The sequence below is a fragment of the Acipenser ruthenus genome, chromosome 51 (assembly GCF_902713425.1).
Source record: "Acipenser ruthenus chromosome 51, fAciRut3.2 maternal haplotype, whole genome shotgun sequence".
NCBI classification, from domain to species: Eukaryota; Metazoa; Chordata; class Actinopteri; order Acipenseriformes; family Acipenseridae; genus Acipenser; species Acipenser ruthenus.
Window position 1 is genome coordinate 6893270 of NC_081239.1, and position 22537 is coordinate 6915806.

The 22537-nt window shown below is 44.5% G+C and overlaps 1 protein-coding gene across 1 annotated transcript in view; it reads right to left on the reverse strand.

Moving 5' to 3' along the window:
• The window catches only part of LOC117965860 (E3 ubiquitin-protein ligase TRIM39-like), a 38906-nt gene that overhangs the window by 1677 nt on the left and 14692 nt on the right, over window positions 1–22537 (reverse strand). The window contains exons 5-11 of the mRNA XM_059015735.1: window positions 21177–21281; window positions 18108–18212; window positions 15921–16136; window positions 15162–15299; window positions 14757–14781; window positions 12377–12403; window positions 12260–12286 (exon numbers count right to left, since the gene is read on the reverse strand). Coding sequence (XP_058871718.1) covers window positions 12260–12286; window positions 12377–12403; window positions 14757–14781; window positions 15162–15299; window positions 15921–16136; window positions 18108–18212; window positions 21177–21281 — 643 coding nt within the window. The remainder of the gene's footprint in view (window positions 1–12259; window positions 12287–12376; window positions 12404–14756; window positions 14782–15161; window positions 15300–15920; window positions 16137–18107; window positions 18213–21176; window positions 21282–22537) is intronic.

A 22537-nucleotide genomic window follows, 5' to 3' on the forward strand; every position in this document is an offset into this window, starting at 1 on the left:
TTACAGATAGTATTTAAAAAATGTCTGTAAACACGTCAGAGAAATAGATTTAAAGCAGACCTATTAAAAACAAAATCTAAACGAAACATTAAAGAGATTTTTCTTTACAGCTTGTTTTTATACATGCAATGTTAATAGATGGGATTTTTTTTTTTTTTAAATGACCGAATTGAATGTGATTTTCAGATACTTTCACATTTCCATTATATGGAGCTTATTTTTATTTTTCTGTTAAGGGCTGGTTTATAAAGTAACCACAAAATAATCTGCGCGATTACTGATCACTTTATTCATTAGAAAAAATGATAATGCTTTATATTGCGTGGCATAAATTAATATTAAACTGATATTAAATGAATGTTGAATTGCATATTAAATTTACGTTCAATTATTCCTTGTTACTTTCCATTGACATTCAAGTCAGATTAACTGTATTTTCAATAAGGGGAAATTATTACATATTTTCAACGGTAACAAAACGTAATATAAATGGACGTGACGTGCCATTACATTTTCAATCGATATTTGGGTAACATTTAGCAAGAAACCAGCTAGTGCACATTTATTAAATATTAATTTAACATTCATTTAATATCTATCGCATATCTATTTAATATTAATTTATGTCACGCAATATAAAGCGTTGCTGATAAATACATGGAACTCAATTCATGAAGCAGCAGCAGACCTTGCAGTTCACACACTGTAAGGTTTGATTTGTCTCTGTTTGAAATGATCCCTGTCAGCGTTAAACAATTTAAAGGAGAAATACTTTCCAGAAGACAAGTCTCTGAATTCAACACATCGGCGCCGGTCGCTGCAGGTCTGTGACCAAGAACTGCGTCCATTAAGACATCAGATTCACTTTTTTTGCGGTCTGACGCTTTTATTGTTATGATCTTTTATTTTTTTTAATCCTGTTTTATTATTTTTATTTTTCTCCACGCAGGAGTTCAGACTCCAGAGTTGTCATTTCCACAGAGCAGACCCCCCCCCCCCACACATCACCATTAATATCAACGCTGAGATCATCCGGGGCTGTGCACTGATGCCCAGCGTCCACCTGGCACACCCCCTCCCCCCCCCCCCCCACATTGAGCCCCTGGCAGCTGTATCACAGAGTGCACCTCAACCAGGAAGGCGTCCGGGTCTTTGATAAATCCCTCAAGGATACAGCCATGGGCCGCAGCCCAGCCAGCCCCCCTCCCCCCCAGCACAGCGCAGCACACAACCAGTGAGGAGACCCCCTGGAGCCACAGGACACACACCAGTGAGGAGACCCCCTGGAGCCACAGGACACACACCAGTGAGGAGCCCCCTGGAGCCACAGAGCACACACCAGTGAGGAGACCCCCTGGAGCCACAGGACACACACCTGTGAGGGGCCAACACACCCCTCACCCGCACAGCACGGCCCAACACTGCCTGAGCCATTGCAACCCAGAGCAGCACAGCCCAGCCAGGACCAGCCAGACCCAGAGCCCCTCCGCACACCAACCAGCCGCAGCACCAGCTCAGCTACGCTGGAGCCCTCGCTCAGCCAGCACCCCCTGCCACCACTGAGCTGGGTGAGATAAAACAGCTCCTCAACATCCTCTGCTCAAGACTGCTGGACTGAGGGACCCACAGCACTCGGGTAGGACACAGGAAACCCTAGTTTACCTGGGAAAATACCAGAAACGAATGTGATATGAATATGAAGAAAAACAATGTGTGTGTGTGTGTGTGTGTGTGTGTGTGTGTGTGTGTGTGTGTGTATCAGACACAGTATCACTGCCCAGACACATCTACATATTTACTTAATGTTGTAATTTGCATTTTTTTATTATAAATAATAGAAATTTAAAAAACAAAATGAGAAGATGAGATCTCTTTCAATCAGCTGCTGAACATCCAGGGTCTGTACTCCTCGGTCTTCAGGCTGAAGAGCACAGACCCTGAGTTTGTTCTCAGTGTAAATAATATTGATATTATGATCCTATTAGAGACGTGGTGCCGTGCAGATGTGCCACTCACTGTCCCTCAGGCTACAGGGAGATCATAGTGCCCTCCCTGAAACACAGCACAGTCACACACGGCAGGGACTCGGGGGGAATACTAGTGTGGCACAGAGGGGAGCTCGCCCAATCCATCGGCTCAATTAAACAAGGTCAGACTGTAGCAGAGTTATTGCCCTGCACGTGTCTAAATTAGAGTTGGTATAATTTGTATGGGGAAATGAGTTTATTGTTTGTCGTTTTGGAGTTGATTAGTATGATTGAATTATTGTTTACGGACGGGCGCTCGATTGAGACTTGCTGCCTGCTAGGCTTGGTTGAGGGGAAGGGCAGCAAGTGATTGGCTGTGCTGGACCTCAATCAGCAGGTGGGCGGGTCTTGACCGAGTGTCCGTCAGTTCAAAAGCATCCGCGGGAGATGGTTCGGGGCGACTGTAACGCCATGCCAGAGGGGAGCGGCATATACTCGGGAGGAGAGGGTCCGTTCTGCAGGAACGACCGCTACGCAACCCTGAGACTGCAAGCGGAGCTTATGAAGGCAATGCCCAGCCAAGGCCGTATGAAGCAGCACGAGTCGTTGTATGAATACCGGCTCATGAGTAGGTTAGTTAGGGGATAGTGATCCCATGTGATGTATAGCGAGAGTTACGTAGTGTAGCCGGTTCCTGGAGCGGGACGCCTCGTTTATAAGGCTAGCGCTCGCCCTCTGGGGCACCTTTTATTTGTAATTTTTGTGTTTTATTTTGTATTTTTGTACAGCTTGCTGTATGTGTCCTCTGTGTGTTACCATAGCTGGTAACGTCACATGACCACCTTTATTTACTTTCTGTTTATTATTTATAAATCCTGCGCGCCTGTGCCGGCGTTTCAACTACACCTCCCCAGTGTCTCTCTGTATTGCTTGAACAGCGGCTACCCACACACGTGACACGAGTAACACCCTGTCACACAGACACACACACGACTCAAAATAAACAAAAACGCAGTCCAAGGTGAAACTGACGTTTACCTGTGTGCAGCCTACACCCCTCCCTCTGAATCCCCAAACTACAATGAGGAATATTTTCATAACCTCCACACAGAGATCAGCCATTTCCAGGCCCAGGGAAATGTGCTGCTCTGTGGGGATTTCAACACCAGAACAGGAGCAGAGCCTGACTGTAGAAGCACACAAGGTAACAGCCATGTATTTGGACAAACCCCTCTGTACCTCACACCTACCTCAATCCACAGAAACAACCCTGATTGTATTGTGAACACAAATGGGAGGCAGTTAGTGCATTTTTGCCAAGCCTGGGGTCTGTACATCATTAATGGCAGGATCAGAGGGGACTCTTTAGGTAGATTCACATACTGCTCAGCTCTTGGGACTAGCGTAGTTGATTACACCATCACTGACCTGGACCCCTCCTTTATTAATGCATTCACTGTCAGGCCACAAACACCTCTGTCAGACCACAGTCAAATTACTGTGTTCCTACAAAGAACAGGACAGCCCAGTAACACACTAAATCAGCCATGCAAGCTGTACCATCCAAACCATACTTATAAATGGGCTCCAAACAGCACAGATGAATTCGATAAAGCAACTGGCTCTCCTGAAATCACTAACCTTACTGACACCTTCCAAATCACACCGTGCCAGCCTAATGTGAGAGGAGTAAATCTGGCAGTTAAACACATGAATGAAATATTAGAAAAAAACAGCAAGCAAGGCAAATCTAAAAAAAAATGAACAAGTGAAAAACAATCAGAAGCACAAACCCAAAGAAAAATGGTTTGATGATGAATGTGAAACAATAAGGAAAAAACTAAGACAAGAATCAAATCAAAAACATCATCAGCGACACAACCCAGATTTACACCTCAGGTACTGCGAGACCCTAAAGCAACACAAACACACCCTGAAACAGAACAAAGAGAAACACATGAACACAACCCTCACAGACACTGAGGAATCTATTAACCAAAATCAGTTCTGGGAACGTGGAACAATATGAACTCCACACAGAAACAAGAACTGACAATACAAAATGAAGATCTTTACAAAGAAACCCTACAAGAGGATTTTACAACAGAGCAAAATTTAATTCAGGAAAAACTTAAATCATTAGAACTCTCTATTAAAGACAACCAGAATCCACTGGACTTCCCAATCTCCCTGCAGGAGCTAGCAGAGAAGCTCCAGGGACTCAAACCCAGGAAAGCTTGTGGCCCCGACAGCATCAGTACCGAGATGCTCAAACACAGCAACCCTGAGCTGCAGGAGGCCCTGCTTAAATTATTCAACCTGGTACTACAGGAAGGCTGCTTCCCTGACATCTGGAACCAAGGGCTTATATCCCCAGTTTACAAAAGTGGAGACAAACTCGACCCCAACAACTACCGAGGCATGTGTGTGAGCAGCAACCTGGGGAAGGTATTCTGCAGTATCATCAATACCAGAATACTGGCCTTCCTTACCGAAAACAGTGTCTTGAGTAAAAGTCAGATTGGATTTCTACCAAATTACCAATGACCATATTTACACCCTCCACACCCTAATCAACAAACATGTACAACAAAAAAATAAAGGAAACATTTTCTCTTGTTTTACAGACTTTAAAAAAGCATCTGATTCCATTTGGCATGAAGGTTTAAATTATAAAATTCTACAACGTGGTGTAGGGGGTAAAATTTACAACATAATGAAGTCAATGTACTCAGAAAACAAGTGTGGAATAAAAATTGGCAACAAAAGAACAGAATTCTTCACACAGGGTCGTGGAGTGAGACAGGGCTGCAGTGTGAGTCCAACACTGTTCAATATTTACATCAGTGAATTAGCAGCGGTGTTGGAGCAGTCTGCAGCCCCTGGCCTCACTCTACACGACAAACAAATTCAATTCCTGCTCTACACAGATGACCTGGTCCTGCTGTCGCCACAGAGCAGGGTCTACAGCAGAGCCTGTCACTGCTAGAGCAGTACTGTCAGACCTGGGTCCTGACAGTAAACATGAGTAAGACCAGAATTATGATCTTAAAAAGGCCAGATCTCAAAGAAGCAGGTCCCACTTCACTCTACACAACACCACCCTAGAACACACCACACAATATACATACCTAGACCTGACCATCAGTGCGTCAGGGAGCTTTAACCTGGCAGTGAATGCACTAAAAGAAAAAGCCTGCAGAGCTTTTTATACCATCAAAAGGAGGCTTTATAAAATAAATCTACCTGTCACAATCTGACAAGAGTTATCCATCCCATTGTGCTATATGGAAGTGAGGTATGGAGTCCAGTCAGTGAACAAGATTATATAAAATGGGATAAACATCCAGTAGAAACCCTGCATGCTGAATTCTGCAAAAACATATTACAGGTAGAGCAGAAAACACCAAACCATGCATGCAGGGCTGAATCAGGCTGCTACCCACTGCTCACCAGCATGCAAAAAAGAGCACTACAATTCTGGATGCATCTAAACAGAAGTGAGCCAGACTCCCTCCAGTACAAGGCCCTTCTAATCCAAGAGCTCAGCCCAGAAAAGAGTCTCCTCAGCCAGCTGGTCCTGAAGCTCACTACACTAACCCACACTAACACTAACCAGCTTCAGGACAGCTCTGCTACAGCACTGCCAATCAGAGTCAACCGAACTGTAACACAAATCAAAAACTCCTATCTGGAACATTGGGACAAAGAAACAAAAACCCCAAATAAACTGGATTGCTATCGAGCCCTAAAAAGAGACTTTACTCTGGAGGGGATCTCTTCACTGTCAGAGATACAAAGCAGAGGCAGATCCTGACCAAGTACAGGCTCAGTGACCACAGCCTGGCCATTGAAAAAGGCTGACACAGGCAGACCTGGCTATCCAGAGAGAACAGGCTCTGTGGTCACTGTGAGACAGGAGAGGTTGACACAGAGATGCACTTTCTCCTACACTGTGAGAAATACTCCCAAACAAAGGACAAATTCCTTAAAAAAATGACTATTTCCCTCCCACACTTCCCACAATTGACTGACCAAGATAAACTGTCAGTCCTCCTGGGAACGGGACACACAGCCCCACTGGCTGCCCAGTATGTGTGCGCCTGTCACAGCCTGAGGGACACACAGTGAACACTCTGCACAGGGGCGTTACTTCTATAACACTACTCTGAGTTACAGTCTATATACCAGCGGTCATTATTATTATTATTATTAGTAGTATTATTATTAGTAGTAGTAGTAGTATTAGTTTTGTTGTTATTGTTGTTGTAAATCTATTGTTCATATGATATGTAATGTAATTGCTTTGGCAATACTGCCGATGTCTGTCATGCCAATAAAGGAGAGGGAGGGAGAGAGGGAGAGATGGGAGAGGGAGGGAGGGGAGAGAGGGGCAGATGAGAGAGTAGAGAGGGAGGGGAGGAGAGAGGGAGAGGAGAGTATGATGGAGAGAGGGAGAGGACAGAGAGGTGAGGGGGACAGTGAAGAGGGACGGTAGGTAGGGAGGGAGAGTAAAGGTGAAGGAGGTACAGGGAGAGAGAGAGGGAAAGGGAGAGAGGAGATAGAAAGGAGGGTATGATGGTGGGAGGGAGAGGAGAGAGGGAGGGAGAGATAGAGGAGGGTATGGGGATGGGAGAGGAGAGAGATGGAAGAGGAGAAAAAGGACAGGGGAGAGGAGAGAGAGGAGGGTATGATGGAGGGAGGGAGAGGAGAGGGGAGGAGAGGAAGGACTAGTCACATGACACACACCCCCCCCACTCCTCCACACACACAGGAGAGAAGGGTCGTGTCGTGTGTGAAGTTGTGAGGGGGCTCGATTAGGGCGGGTTTGATAATTTTAAGTGATTTGCACCCTTGTCAAGGATGCTGGGTTCAGGATCAAAGGTTTCAGTGTCATCTTACACACATGAATGTGGATCAGGGCAGACTGAGGCTGACAGGCGGGATCGATATTTGGTTTTTAAACTGTGGAAGCCCACGCTCACAAGCAGCACTGCTTAACTCTTTAAGGACCAAGCATTTATAATGTGGTTAACCCTTTAAGGACCAATCATTTATAATGTGGTTAACCCTTTTTTAGCAGTATTTGACTCTCTTCTTATAAAAATTCACTAAACATCTATTTTTTACGGTAGCGTCTTGGAACTGTTCTTTTTTTCTGCACACTCTGGGGAGCATTATAAAGCACTTCAGAAACCAGACAAGCTTTTCACTTTTTATTCAAAACGATATTTCATTTCTTTTCTTTTTTTAACGTTAAGTATTTTTCTATCATTTTTATCATGTATTCTGCTTAGAGATACATGTATAAAAATGTCTTATTCTATGACCCGAGGGACCTTACAATACTTCCTGAAAGTTTTGTTGAAAAATATTGATGTTTGGGCAAATTACAAGACACTGTTTCACTTGAGTGATTGCATTGACAGAATACACGTTTATCCTCAGGGTCTTTAGAAGCAATAATGAGAGCAGTGTGGAGTAGTGGTTAGGGAGCTCTGGACTCTTGACCAGAGGGTCGTGGGTTCAATCCCTGGTAAGGGACACTGCTGCTGTACCCTTGAGCAAGGTACTTTACCTAGATTGCTCCAGTAAAAACCCAACTGTATAAATGGGTAATTGTATGTACAAATAATGTGATATCTTGTAACAATTATAAGTCCCCTGGATAAGGGCGTCTGCTAAGAAATAAATAATAATAATGGACACTACTCTCGATTATTTACTCAAAATAAATATGTATAAATAAAATAATAGTTCTTCACTCCATTATTATCAGCAATAAGGAAAAAATAATAAATAAATGTAATTCCTGAAACATGAACCCTTATATCCACTCGTTTGATATTTAGAAATGTTGTAAAAACATATACAGTGCCTATAGAAAGTCTACACTTTCAAAATTTTCACCTTTTGTTGCCTTATAGCCTGGAATTACAATGCATACATTTTTTTTTATTATTTATCTACACATCCTACCCCACAACTTCCAAGTGAAAAAAATGTTCTGGAAATTTGTAGAAAATGAATTAAAAATAAATACTGAAATAGCTTGGTTCGATAAGTGTCCACCCCCCTTGTAATAGCAATCCTAAATTAGCTCAGGTGTAACCAATCACCTTCAAAATCACACACCAAGTTAAGTGGCCTCCACCTGTGTTAAATTGCAGTGATTCACATGATTTCAGGATAAATTCAGCAGTTCCTGTAGGTTCCCTGTGCTGGGTAGTGCATTTTAAAGCAAAGACTCAACCATGAGCACCAAGAAGCTTTCAAAAGAACTCCGGGACAAAGTTGTTGAAAGGCACAGATCAGGGGATGGCTATAAAAAAATATCAAAGGCGTTGAATATCCTTTGGAGCATGGTCAAGATGGTTATTAAGAAGTGGAAGGTGTATGGCACCACCAAGACCCTGCATAGATCAGGCCGTCCCTCCAAACTGGATGACCGAGCAAGGAGACTGATCAGAGAGGCTACCAAGAGGCCAATGGCAACTTTGCAAGAGCTACAGGCTTTTATGGCCAAGACTGGTCAAAGTGTGCATGTGACAACAATATCCCAAGCACTCCACAAATCTGGCCTGTATGGTAGGGTGGCAAGAAGGAAGCTCAAGAAAGCCCACCTTGAATCCCGTTTGAAGTATGCAAAAAAACATTCAGGAGATTCTGTAGCCATGTGGCAAAAAGTTTTGTGGTCTGACGAAACTAAAATGGAACTTTTTGGCCTGAATGGAAAGCGTTATGTTTGGCGCAAACCCAACACAGCGCATCACCCAAAGAACACCATCCCTACTGTGAAGCATGGTGGTGGCAACATCATGTTATGAGGATGTTTCTCATCGGCAGGGTCTGGGGCACTTGTCAGGATAGAAGGGAAAATGAATGGAGCAAAGTACAGAGAAGTCCTTGAGGAAAACCTGCTGCTCTCTGCAAGAAAGCTGAAACTGGGACGGAAGTTCACCTTTCAGCATGACAATGACCCAAAGCACACAGCCAAAGCTACACTGGAGTGGCTAAGGAACAAAAAGGTAAATGTCCTTGAGTGGCCCAGTCAGAGGCCCGATCTAAATCCAATCGAAAATTTGTGGCATGACTTGAAGATTGCTGTCCATCAACGCTCCCCAAGGAACTTGACAGAGCTTGAACAGTTTTGTAAAGAAGAATGGTCAAATATTGCCAAATCTAGGTGTGCAAAGTTGGTAGAGACTTATCCCAACGGACTCACAGCTGTAATTGCTTCCACCAAGTATTAACTCAGGGGGGTGGAGACTTATCCAATTATGATCTTTCAGTTTTGTATTTTCAATATATAATTTTTTTCTCAATAAAAACTTTTTTCCCCTTAACAGTGTGGAGTATGGTGTGTAGATAAGTGGGAAAAAATCCTCATTTAAATGCATGAAACTCTGAGGCACTGACACGACAAAATGTGAAAAAAGTTCAAGGGGGTGTAGACTTTCTATAGGCACATTGTATTAAAACACGAGACAGAATAAATGTTCTAATATAAGTATAAGTCAAATATATTGAATTTATAGTTTTTCCCGGTTATTTTCTTTGCTGTAAACAAGTTCCTGTGTCATGTTTTGTCTCTGCGTGTTGCTATGAAATGTCTCCGCCCTTTACAAATGAAATGCCCGTCTCAGTGACATCACACGAATAAACAACCAATCAGGCAGTGAAGTTCAACCCCTCCCCTATCCAACGACATGCGTTAACAAGCTGTACTGCACAGTATGGTGTCCCAGCAAGTGAAAGAAACGAAGTGTGTTTTAATCGTGTTTACCCGATCACGGGCCCAGAATGACACTTCAGTATGATCGTGTTACACCATCACGTCCTTAAAGGGTTAATGGCAGTGTCAGAGACAACAACTAGAGTATCTGAATGTTTAACTAGGAGTCCGGATTGCTGGTTATTACAATTTAACAAATCATCTCACAGTCTGTTTATTTCAATATCCTACCACCACATTCCAGCCCTGGGGATTCAAAAGCAAGAAACAAAACACTTCTTCACTGTATCAGTGCTGTTAAACACGTTAGCTTGACAGCACAACAGTATCTATAGAAGGATATAACTGAGGGAACAACATGTTATTTTCAGTAGAATGCTGAAGTAAATGTATTTTTTAAACTCATGTTTAAATGTAACGGCTCTCAAGCATCGACTCCTCCTCTCATCCGCGCTCAGTCTGGGAAGTGAAGCGTCAGTGAGCTTTCACAATGCCACTCCCCGCAACTACACCCCTCTTCTCTGAGTGGACAGCTAAACCGAGATCCCTGCTATCATTGGATGCTTCAAGTGTCCATTAAAGAAATGATTGATGTTATGAACTGGAGTGATTCCACCTATCACTCTCCATTTTGTTTTAATAAATCTTGAAGCAGCCAATGATAGCGCTGGCAGGGCGGGACTTTTTAGTGAATTGGAACCCTCCGGCCTAAAGTGAAATATGAAGACTGGGATTTAATTATGATCAGTGATAATAAGCTGAGTTACCCGGAGATCACTGACAGATCCCAGAGTGTAAAGAAAGAGAGAGAGAGAGAGAGAGAGAGAGAGAGAGAGAGAGAGAGAGAGAGAGAGAGAGAGAGGGGGAGAGAGGGAGGGAGAGGGAGGGGGAGGCAGAGAGGGAGAGGTAAAGGGGGAATACTGTAAGAAAGTTAGGCAGAAAGGGATAGGGAGAAAAAGAGGGGATACCAGATCCAAATTCTGAAACACCAATCAGATAAGTGGTTACCTAGATGTATGTAAAAGTGTAACACATAGTATATACCTGACACCTGGGAGAGAGGGAGAGAGAAAGAGGGGGTTAGTAGAGGAGGGGAAAGGGAGAAAGAGAGGGGCTGGGAGATGGGAGGTTAAAGAGAGATGGGGTTAGGGGATGAGGGAGAGATTGCACAGGCTCCAAGTTATGATACTCTTAGTAATTTTTCTACAGAATGCCCGTACCAAGTTTCATCACAATTGGATATCGGTTCTATATCTAATATATACCTGCCACCTGGGACGAGCACCCATGTGAGGAAAAGGAGAGGATAGAGGGGAAAGAGAGAGAGAGGGAGGAGAGAAAGAGGGATTTCCAGAATAGATTTCAATTGAATCTGAACCATTATTCAGCAAAGCCACAGACTAACCCCTATTCTTAAATGACAAAGCTGATGTTTAGAGAAACATCCGGAGTACAAACAAAAGACTTGGGGCTTGAACCTCAAACCACTTCCAATGAACTACATGAGCATCTTTAAGAGAGAGGAGAGGTGAAGAGAGAGAGGGGGAGAGGAGAGACAGCGGAAGAGAGGGGAGAGGTGAAGAGAGAGGGGGAGAGGAGAGGCAGGGGAAGAGAGGAGAGAGGTTAAGAGAGAGGGGGAGAGGAGAGGCAGGGGAAGAGAGGAGAGAGGTGAAGAGAGAGGGGGAGAGGAGAGGCAGGGGAAGAGATGGGAGAGGTGAACAGAGAGGTGGAGAGGAGGCAGGGGAAGAGACAGGGAGAGGTGAAGAGAGAGGAGGAGAGGAGTCAGGGGAAGAGAGGAGAGAGGTGAAGAGAGAGGGGGAGAGGAGGCAGGGGAAGAGAGGGGAGAGGTGAAGAGAGTGGGGGAGAGGAGAAGAGAGAAGAGAGGGGGAGAGGTGAAGAGAGAGGGGGAGAGGAGAGGCAAGGGAAGAGAGGGGAGAGGTGAAGAGAGAGGGGGAGAGGAGAGGCAAGGGAAGAGAGGGGAGAGGTGAAGAGAGAGGGGGAGAGGAGAGGCAGGGTAAGAGGGGAGAGGTGAAGAGAGAGGGGGAGAGGAGAGGCAGGGGAAGAGAGGAGAGAGGTGAAGAGAGGGGGAGAGGAGAGGCAGGGGAAGAGAGGAGAGAGGTGAAGAGAGAGGGGGAGAGGAGAGGCAGGGGAAGAGGGGAGAGGTGAAGAGAGAGGGGGAGAGGAGAAGAGAGAAAAGAGGAGGTGAATAGAGAGGGGGAGAGGCGTGGCAGGGGAAGAGAGCAGAGAGGGAGGACAGTAAAACAGAAGGAAGGGGAAGAGATGAGGGAGAAAAGGAGAGAAGAGGAGGAGGAGGAGGAGGCGGTAGTGAAAAGGGGAAGGGTGTAAGAGAGGGAGAGGGAGGATGGGAAGAAAAGAGAGAGAGGGGAAAACATGGCTTTAAAAAAACTGTAGAGCAGAGAGGAGATGCCCACTGTCAACGACCAAATTAAATCAGTTGTTGACAGTGGGCTGTCCCTCTGTACTAGAAAAAACGGTTATACCAAAAATCAATCAGAAATATCAGACTTCAGCAACACATAGTAAACTTAAAGAGTACCTGATGCCTTGTGAATCCACTGCCAGGCTAGAAAAAATGAAAGAAAAATCGATGAAATATTCTTAACAGTAGAATGCAACACCTGAAAATCAACAAAACTGCAACAGTGATAAATACCTGAATCAGGGATGCATCTCCCAGCACCTGTGTGAAGAGATAAAGACAGAGTCGGCAAAGAATTGAATCAATATTCCAGCTGGAAGTACAGATGAATCTCTTTAAAAGATCCAGTATCACAGTCTAAACTTCATACTGTTGTTCAAGCATTCGTTTTCAATTATTAACAATGCTACCTTCCCTGTAAAAGTTCCCATGCTGTGTTTTGCTTGTGAAAGTTCCCATGCTGTGTTTTGCTTGTGAAAGTTCCCATGCTGTGTTTTGCTTGTGAAAGTTCCCATGCTGTGTTTTGCTTGTGAAAGTTCCCATGCTGTGTTTTGTTTGTGAAAGTTCCCATGCTGTGTTTTGCTTATGAAAGTTCCCATGCTGTGTTTTGCTTGTGAAAGTTCCCATGCTGTGTTTTGCTTGTGAAAGTTCCCATGCTGTGTTTTGCTTGTGAAAGTTCCCATGCTGTGTTTTGCTTGTGAAAGTTCCCATGCTGTGTTTTGTTTGTGAAAGTTCCCATGCTGTGTTTTGCTTGTGAAAGTTCCCATGCTGTGTTTTGCTTGTGAAAGTTCCCATGCTGTGTTTTGCTTGTGAAAGTTCCCATGCTGTGTTTTGCTTGTGAAAGTTCCCATGCTGTGTTTTGTGATTCTCATTTCGGAGAGACCCGTCTCCTTGTTGGGTTCCCTGAGTGAATCCTTCATGGATTTTCAATTTCCATCCCGTTAATACAATTCCACCCGTTAAAGTGCAACTTGAAATAACATCGACTTGTGTTCAAAAGACAGCAGGAATCAAGATGAACCTGCTCCCCTCAGAAGAAGTGACCTGTCACTCAAATACTGCCTCCTTGTCATTGGAGGAGAACGACACTCAGGCTAGCGCTGTTCTAAAATGACTAGTGAGGATATCAATACTGAGAATCATGATTATTATAAACATTGCTAATTATTTATCAAGAGATGCCTTCTCAAGATGGGTGGTCCTGACCACAGTCGAGAATAAAAGGATAAATACAGACAAAATAAAATATAAAAATAATGTCTAGTCTACACACAGCAAATCAAACAGTTATTAAAACTAATAACAACAACAACAACAACAACAATACGCCTTTATTAAAAAAAGAAAGGTGAAATGCTGTTTTATTTCTTTTAGAGACGCTTTTTTATTATTTTAATAATTCAGCTGTGTTTGTAAGTCTTTTTTTTCGATTATTACAGTAACATAAAAACCTGAATGAATTAATAAAACAACAGCACACAGTGCCAGAATGATAGTTCAGAGAGACCAGGCTTCTGGTTTAGAAAAGGGCAAGAGATGACAACTGCACACTGGTTCTGACTGGTCTTGGTAATTCATGTTCTGTTTACAATTACCCTTGCAGTAGCATTTACAGAAATAAAAAACGATTTAATAGTGTATAAAATACAAAAAAACATGTCTAAACCGACGGGCCATTGAGTTCATTCATCCCAAGTGACACGGCTGCACTTGAACCAGGCAGACCGTTTCCTAGCAGCCTGAGCAGCTACGTGTGGAAAAGTGAGCTCAGGGAAACTCTTCATTGAGAATAATAGGTGCATCTATTGAAGTTTATCATGGTGCTACCTGACTGGAAAGAATGAAGGCGCTAATTCAGGGACTGCAGCCAAAAATGAAACAATAACACCAAGCTTTGAGTAATAATGATAGATACACTCATAGAAATACAGAGTGAAGCCAAAAATGAAAACACCACCAAGCTTTTGGACAGTAAAACTGCCAAAAAAAGTCCTGAAAGTTATTTCAAGTGAAACAGCACAGCAAGGTCCAAACATCTTCCAGGTATTGCTATAACTTATATGAACGTGCAACAGGGCGAGCAGCCCTGTACATTGTTTTGTTTATTTTTAGAATGCAGTGTATTTTGTATTTGTTTTGTTTTATGATTTGTTTTATTGTATTTATATGACGGCGAGCGCCGTATGTTTTGTTATTGTTTGTATTTTGACGGCGTAGCCGGTTTGTTTTGTTTAGCCCCATCCACAACATAATTAAAACTCGTGCAGAAGGTGCCCATCTCCCGAATTAATTAAGTGATTTAATTTGTTGCTAATCGGGAGATGGTCACCTGTTATAAAAAGCCTGCAGCTCTCTAGCTCGGTGTGGGTGTTTGGAGCGAGAGGAGAGAACGAGAGGAGAGAAACAAAACGAAACTTAAAACTCCAGGAACAGTGAAGGCATTTGCTCAGCCTGACCTGGGTTTTGTTATTTATTTTGTGTTCGTGATTTGTTTCTGTTTAACCTTTTTATTTCTGCTCTGCGAGCAAGTGTTTATTTTTGTTTAAATATTTTAATATTTGTGCTTGGACGGTCAGAGATGAATTATAACATGTTGCAGGTTTGCCGTACTCACCAATATTCTGAGATTTCAGCATTCCCTAAAAAACAACGACAATACAGTCAAGAGAGAAACAACTAAATGTGTACCAGCTGTCAATTCATTATACGTTGTCCTGTGTTAATATATGTGACTGTCTGAGTGTCTTCTTTATCAATTAATTATACTTCATTATACTTTACCCTGTGTTAATATATATGTGCCATTTGACAGAGACTTGTAGTAGTTGACGTATTTGTCAAATAGCACAGATATTAACACAGGGCAAAGTATTATTAAGTGCAGTTTAATAAAATGATTGCTTGTCTGCTAATGAATAGAAATGAGCATCTCCCTATCCCTGTGTGCTCCACTGTGACACAAAGCACATGTACAAGTATATAGCTGAGTTCTGCTGTGGGTTTATCTCGCTGCTCTCACCTTGTCTGTCTTCTTCTTGATCAGGGCCCACATGATGAACTCCATGATGGGTAAGATGTTCCTCAGCTTGCCTCGTTTCCACTCCTTCACCAGCTCTGCAAGACCCTGTTCCACAGCCTCCCCCGCTGAGACAGAGTTCTGGTTAAAGACAATAGAGATTAGAGGATAAGGGGTGTTCACTCCAGACCACAGTGTGTGAGGAACTCTAGAGAAGGGTTTGGGCAATGTTTTGAAATGAATCACACAAGCATGTCAGTATCATACATCCCTGCCATGGCTGTGAATTCAAAACAGTAGAGCACTCTGCTATCTCCCTGGCAACATCGCATACCAATCTAAATGGAGCCTCACTGTGAAAAACAACCTGATATTAGAGGCGAGATTTACTAAATTAATCTATCCCCATTGTATTAGCAAATGACTGCATGTACTTTCATTATAGCAGTGATTAACTCATGAATGAAAAATAAAAAGATATCCTGTTCAGAACAGATCACTAGCAGTGTGGGTGTGTAGGAATGAGATACAGGAACCTCTTTTGAGATGCTCTCATGGACAGTATGTTCAGAACAGATCACTAGCAGTGTGGGTGTGGAGGAATGAGATACAGGAACCTCTTTTGAGATGCACTCATGGACAGTATGTTCAGAATAGATCACTAGCAGTGTGGGTGTGTAGGAATGAGATACAGTAACCTCTTTTGAGATGCACTCATGGACAGTATGTTCAGACCTAGCTGTTGAAATGTGTTAATCTTACCTCTGGCACTGTCTTCAGCTCTCTTGCCCACCCCATGATGATGTCATGACCGTCCTTCAGTCTTTGCTCCTCCTCTTGTTCCAGCTCCTCCCCCTGGTTCTGCCCCCCCCCCTCACTCAGCTCCTCCCCCTCTGGTCCTGGTAGATCCTCTTTGTTTCTCAGCTCTGCTCCTTTTCTTTGCTCAACCTGCCCAGCACTCTGGCTTTGCTTTGGTGTCTATGAACAGAACAGTATATCAGTGTTCTCAGGGCAGCAGCTTCCCTTCTCTGTGAAATCAGCCAGCAGAACAGAGGGGATAACACTTGCAATACGTAGCTCACTGACTGATTCATTTGGTCATCAGTCTGCATCCTCATCACGCCCCTTATAAAGGTTTACTTTTGTATGAGATGGTGAAGGCACATGCAAGCATGGGAAATTACAGCAAATACAACACATGGTAGAAGTATTATTCGGATCAAGCTGCTTACAATCAGGTGAGGGTCACTGGTGTTGATTGAGCTGATTTACCATCACAGTGAAACGAGTGAAGAAACAGCTGCTTGGGTTTGTGCTGCTTTCTTAGAACATGAAATCCACACAATTACTGTGCAAAGGGTCTTCAAAGTTGTGTCTTCACAATGTGTCTTCACAATTTCTTCAAAGTATCTTCTTCAGTTGTTTCACGTGGAATGGTCAATCAGCCCAATCAAAACCAATGAGCCTCACCAGTGATGAGCTTCATCTGAATAATTAAATCCCTTCATGCAGCACTATGTAATAATATGGGAAACTGCTAAATTACTCTGCAAAGTGTGACCTTAAGAGTATTACTTCTGCACCGTGCCTGTGAACCTGATTCTCAGCTCTCACTGCACCCTGCCTGTGAACCTGATTCTCAGCTCTCACTGCACCCTCCCTGTGAACCTGATTCTCAGCTCTCACTGCACCCTGCCTGTGAACCTGATTCTCAGCTCTCACTGCACCCTGCCTGTGAACCTGATTCTCAGCTCTCACTACACCCTGACTGTGAACCTGATTCTCAGCTCTCACTGCACCCTGCCTGTGAACCTGATTCTCAGCTCTCACTGCACCCTGCCTGTGAACCTGATTCTCAGCTCTCACTGCCTGTGAACCTGATTCTCAGCTCTCACTGCACCGTCTGTGAACCTGATTCTCGGCTCTCACTGCACCCTGCCTGTGAACCTGATTCTCAGCTCTCACTGCACCCTCCCTGTGAACCTGATTCTCAGCTCTCACTGCACCCTGCCTGTGAACCTGATTCTCAGCTCTCACTGCACTCTGTCTTTGAACCTGATTCTCAGCTCTCACTGCACCCTACCTGTGAACCTGATTCTCAGCTCTCACTGCACCCTGCCTGTGAACCTGATTCTCAGCTCTCACTGCACCCTGCCTGTGAACCTGATTCTCAGCTCACCCTGCCTGTGAACCTGATTCTCAGCTCTCACTGCACCCTCCCTGTGAACCTGATTCTCAGCTCTCACTACACCCTGCCTGTGAACCTGATTCTCAGCTCTCACTGCCTGTGAACCTGATTCTCAGCTCTCACTGCACCCTGTCTGTGAACCTGATTCTCAGCTCTCACTGCACCCTGCCTGTGAACCTGATTCTCAGCTCTCACTGCACTCTGCCTGTGAACCTGATTCTCAGCTCTCACTGCACCCAGCCTTTGAACCTGATTCTCAGCTCTCACTGCCTGTGAACCTGATTCTCAGCTCTCACTGCACCCTGCCTGTGAACCTGATTCTCAGCTCTCACTGCACTCTGCCTGTGAACCTGATTCTCAGCTCTCACTGCACCCAGCCTTTGAACCTGATTCTCAGCTCTCACTGCCTGTGAACCTGATTCTCAGCTCTCACTGCACCCTGCCTGTGAACCTGATTCTCAGCTCTCACTGCACTCTGTCTTTGAACCTGATTCTCAGCTCTCACTGCACCCTGTCTTTGAACCTGATTCTCAGCTCTCACTGCACCCTACCTGTGAACCTGATTCTCAGCTCTCACTGCACCCTGCCTGTGAACCTGATTCTCAGCTCTCACTGCACCCTGCCTTTGAACCTGATTCTCAGCTCTCACTGCCTGTGAACCTGATTCTCAGCTCTCACTGCACCCTGTCTGTGAACCTGATTCTCAGCTCTCACTGCACTCTGTCTCCACTTCGAGCTTCATTCTCTGTGTCTCTCTTTACCTGGACCAGCTTGTCCAAATCGTCAGTCCATTTCATGATGAAGCAGCGACACTCTTCCAGGCTGCACGTATCCTCACTGGACACAGGGGTAGGTATGGCAGAGTTCTGAAATCAATCAATAAAAAATCATTGAAATAGGGAATTTAACCACAAGCACTGCAGAAACCGCAGATTTTAATTGAAATTGAACAGGAATGAAACAACAAAGAAACTCCTAAACTGCACCTAACTGTTGCTGTCAAAGCTGCCTCTCTGTATCTTCAAGACAACGTTTAACTCCTTCGTTAGGTAAATGAAGGAAAGTCAACCCCAAACACACACACTCCCCTCACCCCTTCAAACACACACACACACACACACACACACTCCTCACCCCTTCAAACACACACACTCCCCTCACCCCTTCAAACACACACACACACTCCCCTCACCCCTTCAAACACACACACACTCCCCTCACCCCTTCAAACACACACACACACTCCCCTCACCCCTTCAAACACACACACACACCCCTCACCCCTTCAAACACACACACTCCCCTCACCCCTTCAAACACACACACACACTCCCCTCACCCCTTCAAACACACACACACTCCCCTCACCCCTTCAAACACACACACACACTCCCCTCACCCCTTCAAACACACACACACACACACACCCCTCACCCCTTCAAACACACACACACTCCCCTCACCCCTTCAAACACACACACACACTCCCCTCACCCCTTCAAACACACACACACTCCCCTCACCCCTTCAAACACACACACACACACCCCTCACCCCTTCAAACACACACACTCCCCTCACCCCTTCAAACACACTCCCCTCTCTCCTTCAAACACACACACACACTCCCCTCACCCCTTCAAACACACACACACATACACACACACCCCTCACCCCTTCAAACACACACACTCCCCTCACCCCTTCAAACACACACACACACACTCCCCTCACCCCTTCAAACACACACACACTCCCCTCACCCCTTCAAACACACACACACTCCCCTCACCCCTTCAAACACACACACACACCCCTCACCCCTTCAAACACACACACTCCCCTCACCCCTTCAAACACACACACACACTCCCCTCACCCCTTCAAACACACACACACTCCCCTCACCCCTTCAAACACACACACACACACACACTCCCCTCACCCCTTCAAACACACACACACTCCCCTCACCCCTTCAAACACACACACACACTCCCCTCACCCCTTCAAACACACACACACTCCCCTCACCCCTTCAAACACACACACACCCCTCACCCCTTCAAACACACACACTCCCCTCACCCCTTCAAACACACTCCCCTCTCTCCTTCAAACACTCACACACACTCCCCTCACCCCTTCAAACACACACACACATACACACACACCCCTCACCCCTTCAAACACACACACTCCCCTCACCCCTTCAAACACACACACACACTCCCCTCACCCCTTCAAACACACACACACTCCCCTCACCCCTTCAAACACACACACACACACCCCTCACCCCTTCAAACACACACACTCCCCTCACCCCTTCAAACACACACACACACTCCCCTCACCCCTTCAAACACACACACACTCCCCTCACCCCTTCAAACACACACTCCCCTCACCCCTTCAAACACACACACTCCCCTCACCCCTTCAAACACACACACACACACACTCCCCTCACCCCTTCAAACACACACACTCCCCTCACCCCTTCAAACACACACCCCTCACCCCTTCAAAGACACACACACCCCTCTTCCCTTCAAACACACACACTCCCCTCACCCCTTCAAACACACACACACACACTCCCCTCACCCCTTCAAACACACACACGCTCCCCTTACCCCTTCAAACACACACACACACTCCCCTCACCCCTTCAAACACACACACACCCCTTACCCCTTCAAACACACACACACTCCCCTTACCCCTTCAAACACACACACACTCCCCTCACCCCTTCAAACACACACACACACCCCTCACCCCTTCAAACACACACACACTCCCCTCACCCCTTCAAACACACACTCCCCTCACCCCTTCAAACACACACACACACACTCCCCTCACCCCTTCAAACACACACACACACTCCCCTCACCCCTTCAAACACACACACACACTCCCCTCACCCCTTCAAACACACACACACACTCCCCTCACCCCTTTAAACACACACACACACTCCCCTCACCCCTTCAAACACACACACACACTCCCCTCACCCTCCCTCTTTCTATACCTTCAAGACACTGTTTAACTCCTTTGTTAGCTCTGCATAATAATCTCATGTGTTTTCTGGTTTCACCTACAGGAGAGATGGCACGGAACGGCATCCCACAATTCAAGCTAAGATAGAACTCTTTGGCATTTCAAACAGCAGTAACTCATTTAAGACACAGATACTCACTGACTCTCGAGGTTAAACTGGTAGTACTGTAGTCAGGAATATTAGGCATATAGAATGCAGATGGACACTACATTTGTTTATTAGAATCGGTGCCTCTGTGGGTTTGAATTGAACTGCTAGACGCTCTCAGTAGAGGTACAAAGATGAGCCGTGTGTGTTTTTTGTGTTGCTGGGGTTTAAATGATGAATAGCCTGCGGTCTCTTCCCACAATCCTTTTCACAATCCTCAAATCACACGCCAGTGTTCTTTATTGCTTAATTCCATTTAAAAAGGGAATTCAATTAAACTTGGACTACACCTAATTGTTGCTGTCAATGATGTTTCTACTCTGTTCCGTATTCTATACATGAACGTCTTTGTTGGCTACATTAAATACCAATCCCCTCACCCCCTACACACACACCCCTCCCTCCGTACCTTCAAGATTCCTAAGCTTTTTGCTTTATCTGACACGATGACATGCTGACACCCCACTTTAGCCCCTTTCTTCCCCCTCTGCCTCTCTCCTCTCCTGTAACCTCAGGACTTGCCTTTTCAACACCCTCTCCACCTCTCTGTAATAACCAATACTGCTCACTCTTCTATCCCTCCTTCCCTCTCTCCCCTCCCTCTCTGTACCTTCAAGACTCTGTTCATCTCCTTTGCCAGCTCCATGATGGAGTGTCGACACACTTCCAGGCTCCATTCACCAACCTCTTGATGTCTGGACTTTCTATCAGACCCCTGTGGAATGAGTGAATAATTACAAACCTTCAGGATGGGTTCAGATCTTCACTATTCTAAGGTAGATGCTCACATTCATGTAGAACCTATTTAATGTAAATGCACGCTATGCTTTTAAGAGCACAAGTGCCAATTGAGAACATACCGGCAGCTTGTTAATTGTCTCCCCTTTGTACCAAACATATTTAAACCAAATCAACCATTATTCAAACAGAGTTTTTTGTGTGAACGGAGTGTAGAGGCAACAGGAGACGCTAGGATTATTGGGTGGTGTTGTCGTGAGTGTTTGAAAACTCGCTTCCGTGTGATTGCATTGAGACGTTCTCTCTGTTTTTGCCGGTTGTGTTATTGGTGATCTTGAGATCTACAGCTGAAGCATTCTGTAGAGATTAGTACAAAATTCAAATTATTACTAACAACTCTAGCCTCCACGCTCTGTATTGGGGAAGGTGTATTGTGTTTGTGCTTTTGTTTATCTTTTAACTATTGTTATGGTTGTTGCAACCACAATGATGTGTGTGTTTTACTAGTAATTTTAAGGCGATTGTTGTTTGTGCATTTGATTACCAGACCACAGGTAGTCATGATAGTCTACAGTCTAAAGTACCAGAGCTTGATAGCAGTTAATTACTTTACTAGAAGTGCACTTTATGTATTTTGCTTTGTGTTATTTCCCTGTTGGGACGAGTTGTATTTGAGACTCGTTTTGCTGTTTCTTTCTTTATTTTTTCACTTGAATGTATGGATTGTGTTAAGCACTATTTTCGATATTGATTTTTGTTTTGCCGTGTTATCACACTGTTACTAAGGGCTGGCCCTTTTAATTGTAATTTGACTATTGTTGCGATATGTAGCTATTGCTGTGACATTGTGATTACTGCTGTTTGAAATCATTTTTATACATTAATATCATTGCTGCTATATTAAAACCATATTCTACATTGCATTTATTGCTGCTAACTCTAGACAATTGCTGCTACATTTTAAATTGTTTTTAACTGGAATTGCCTTTGTGTTAATACACTTTGTATAAATTTACTTGGCTTCTGGGTTCTGTGTTTGGGAAGTGATGCTGCTATTAAACTAAACTAAGTCCTTGCCCAATAGAAAAGAAACTTAATTAAGATTCCTTTTCTCCCTATTAATATTGGGGAGTGGCGTAGCGGCTACAATTTAAATGTATTCCTTCAGTGATAGATGTTAATATCGGTTACATCTTTTGGAGTATGTGCGGCAGGATTGGGCAGTTATAAATA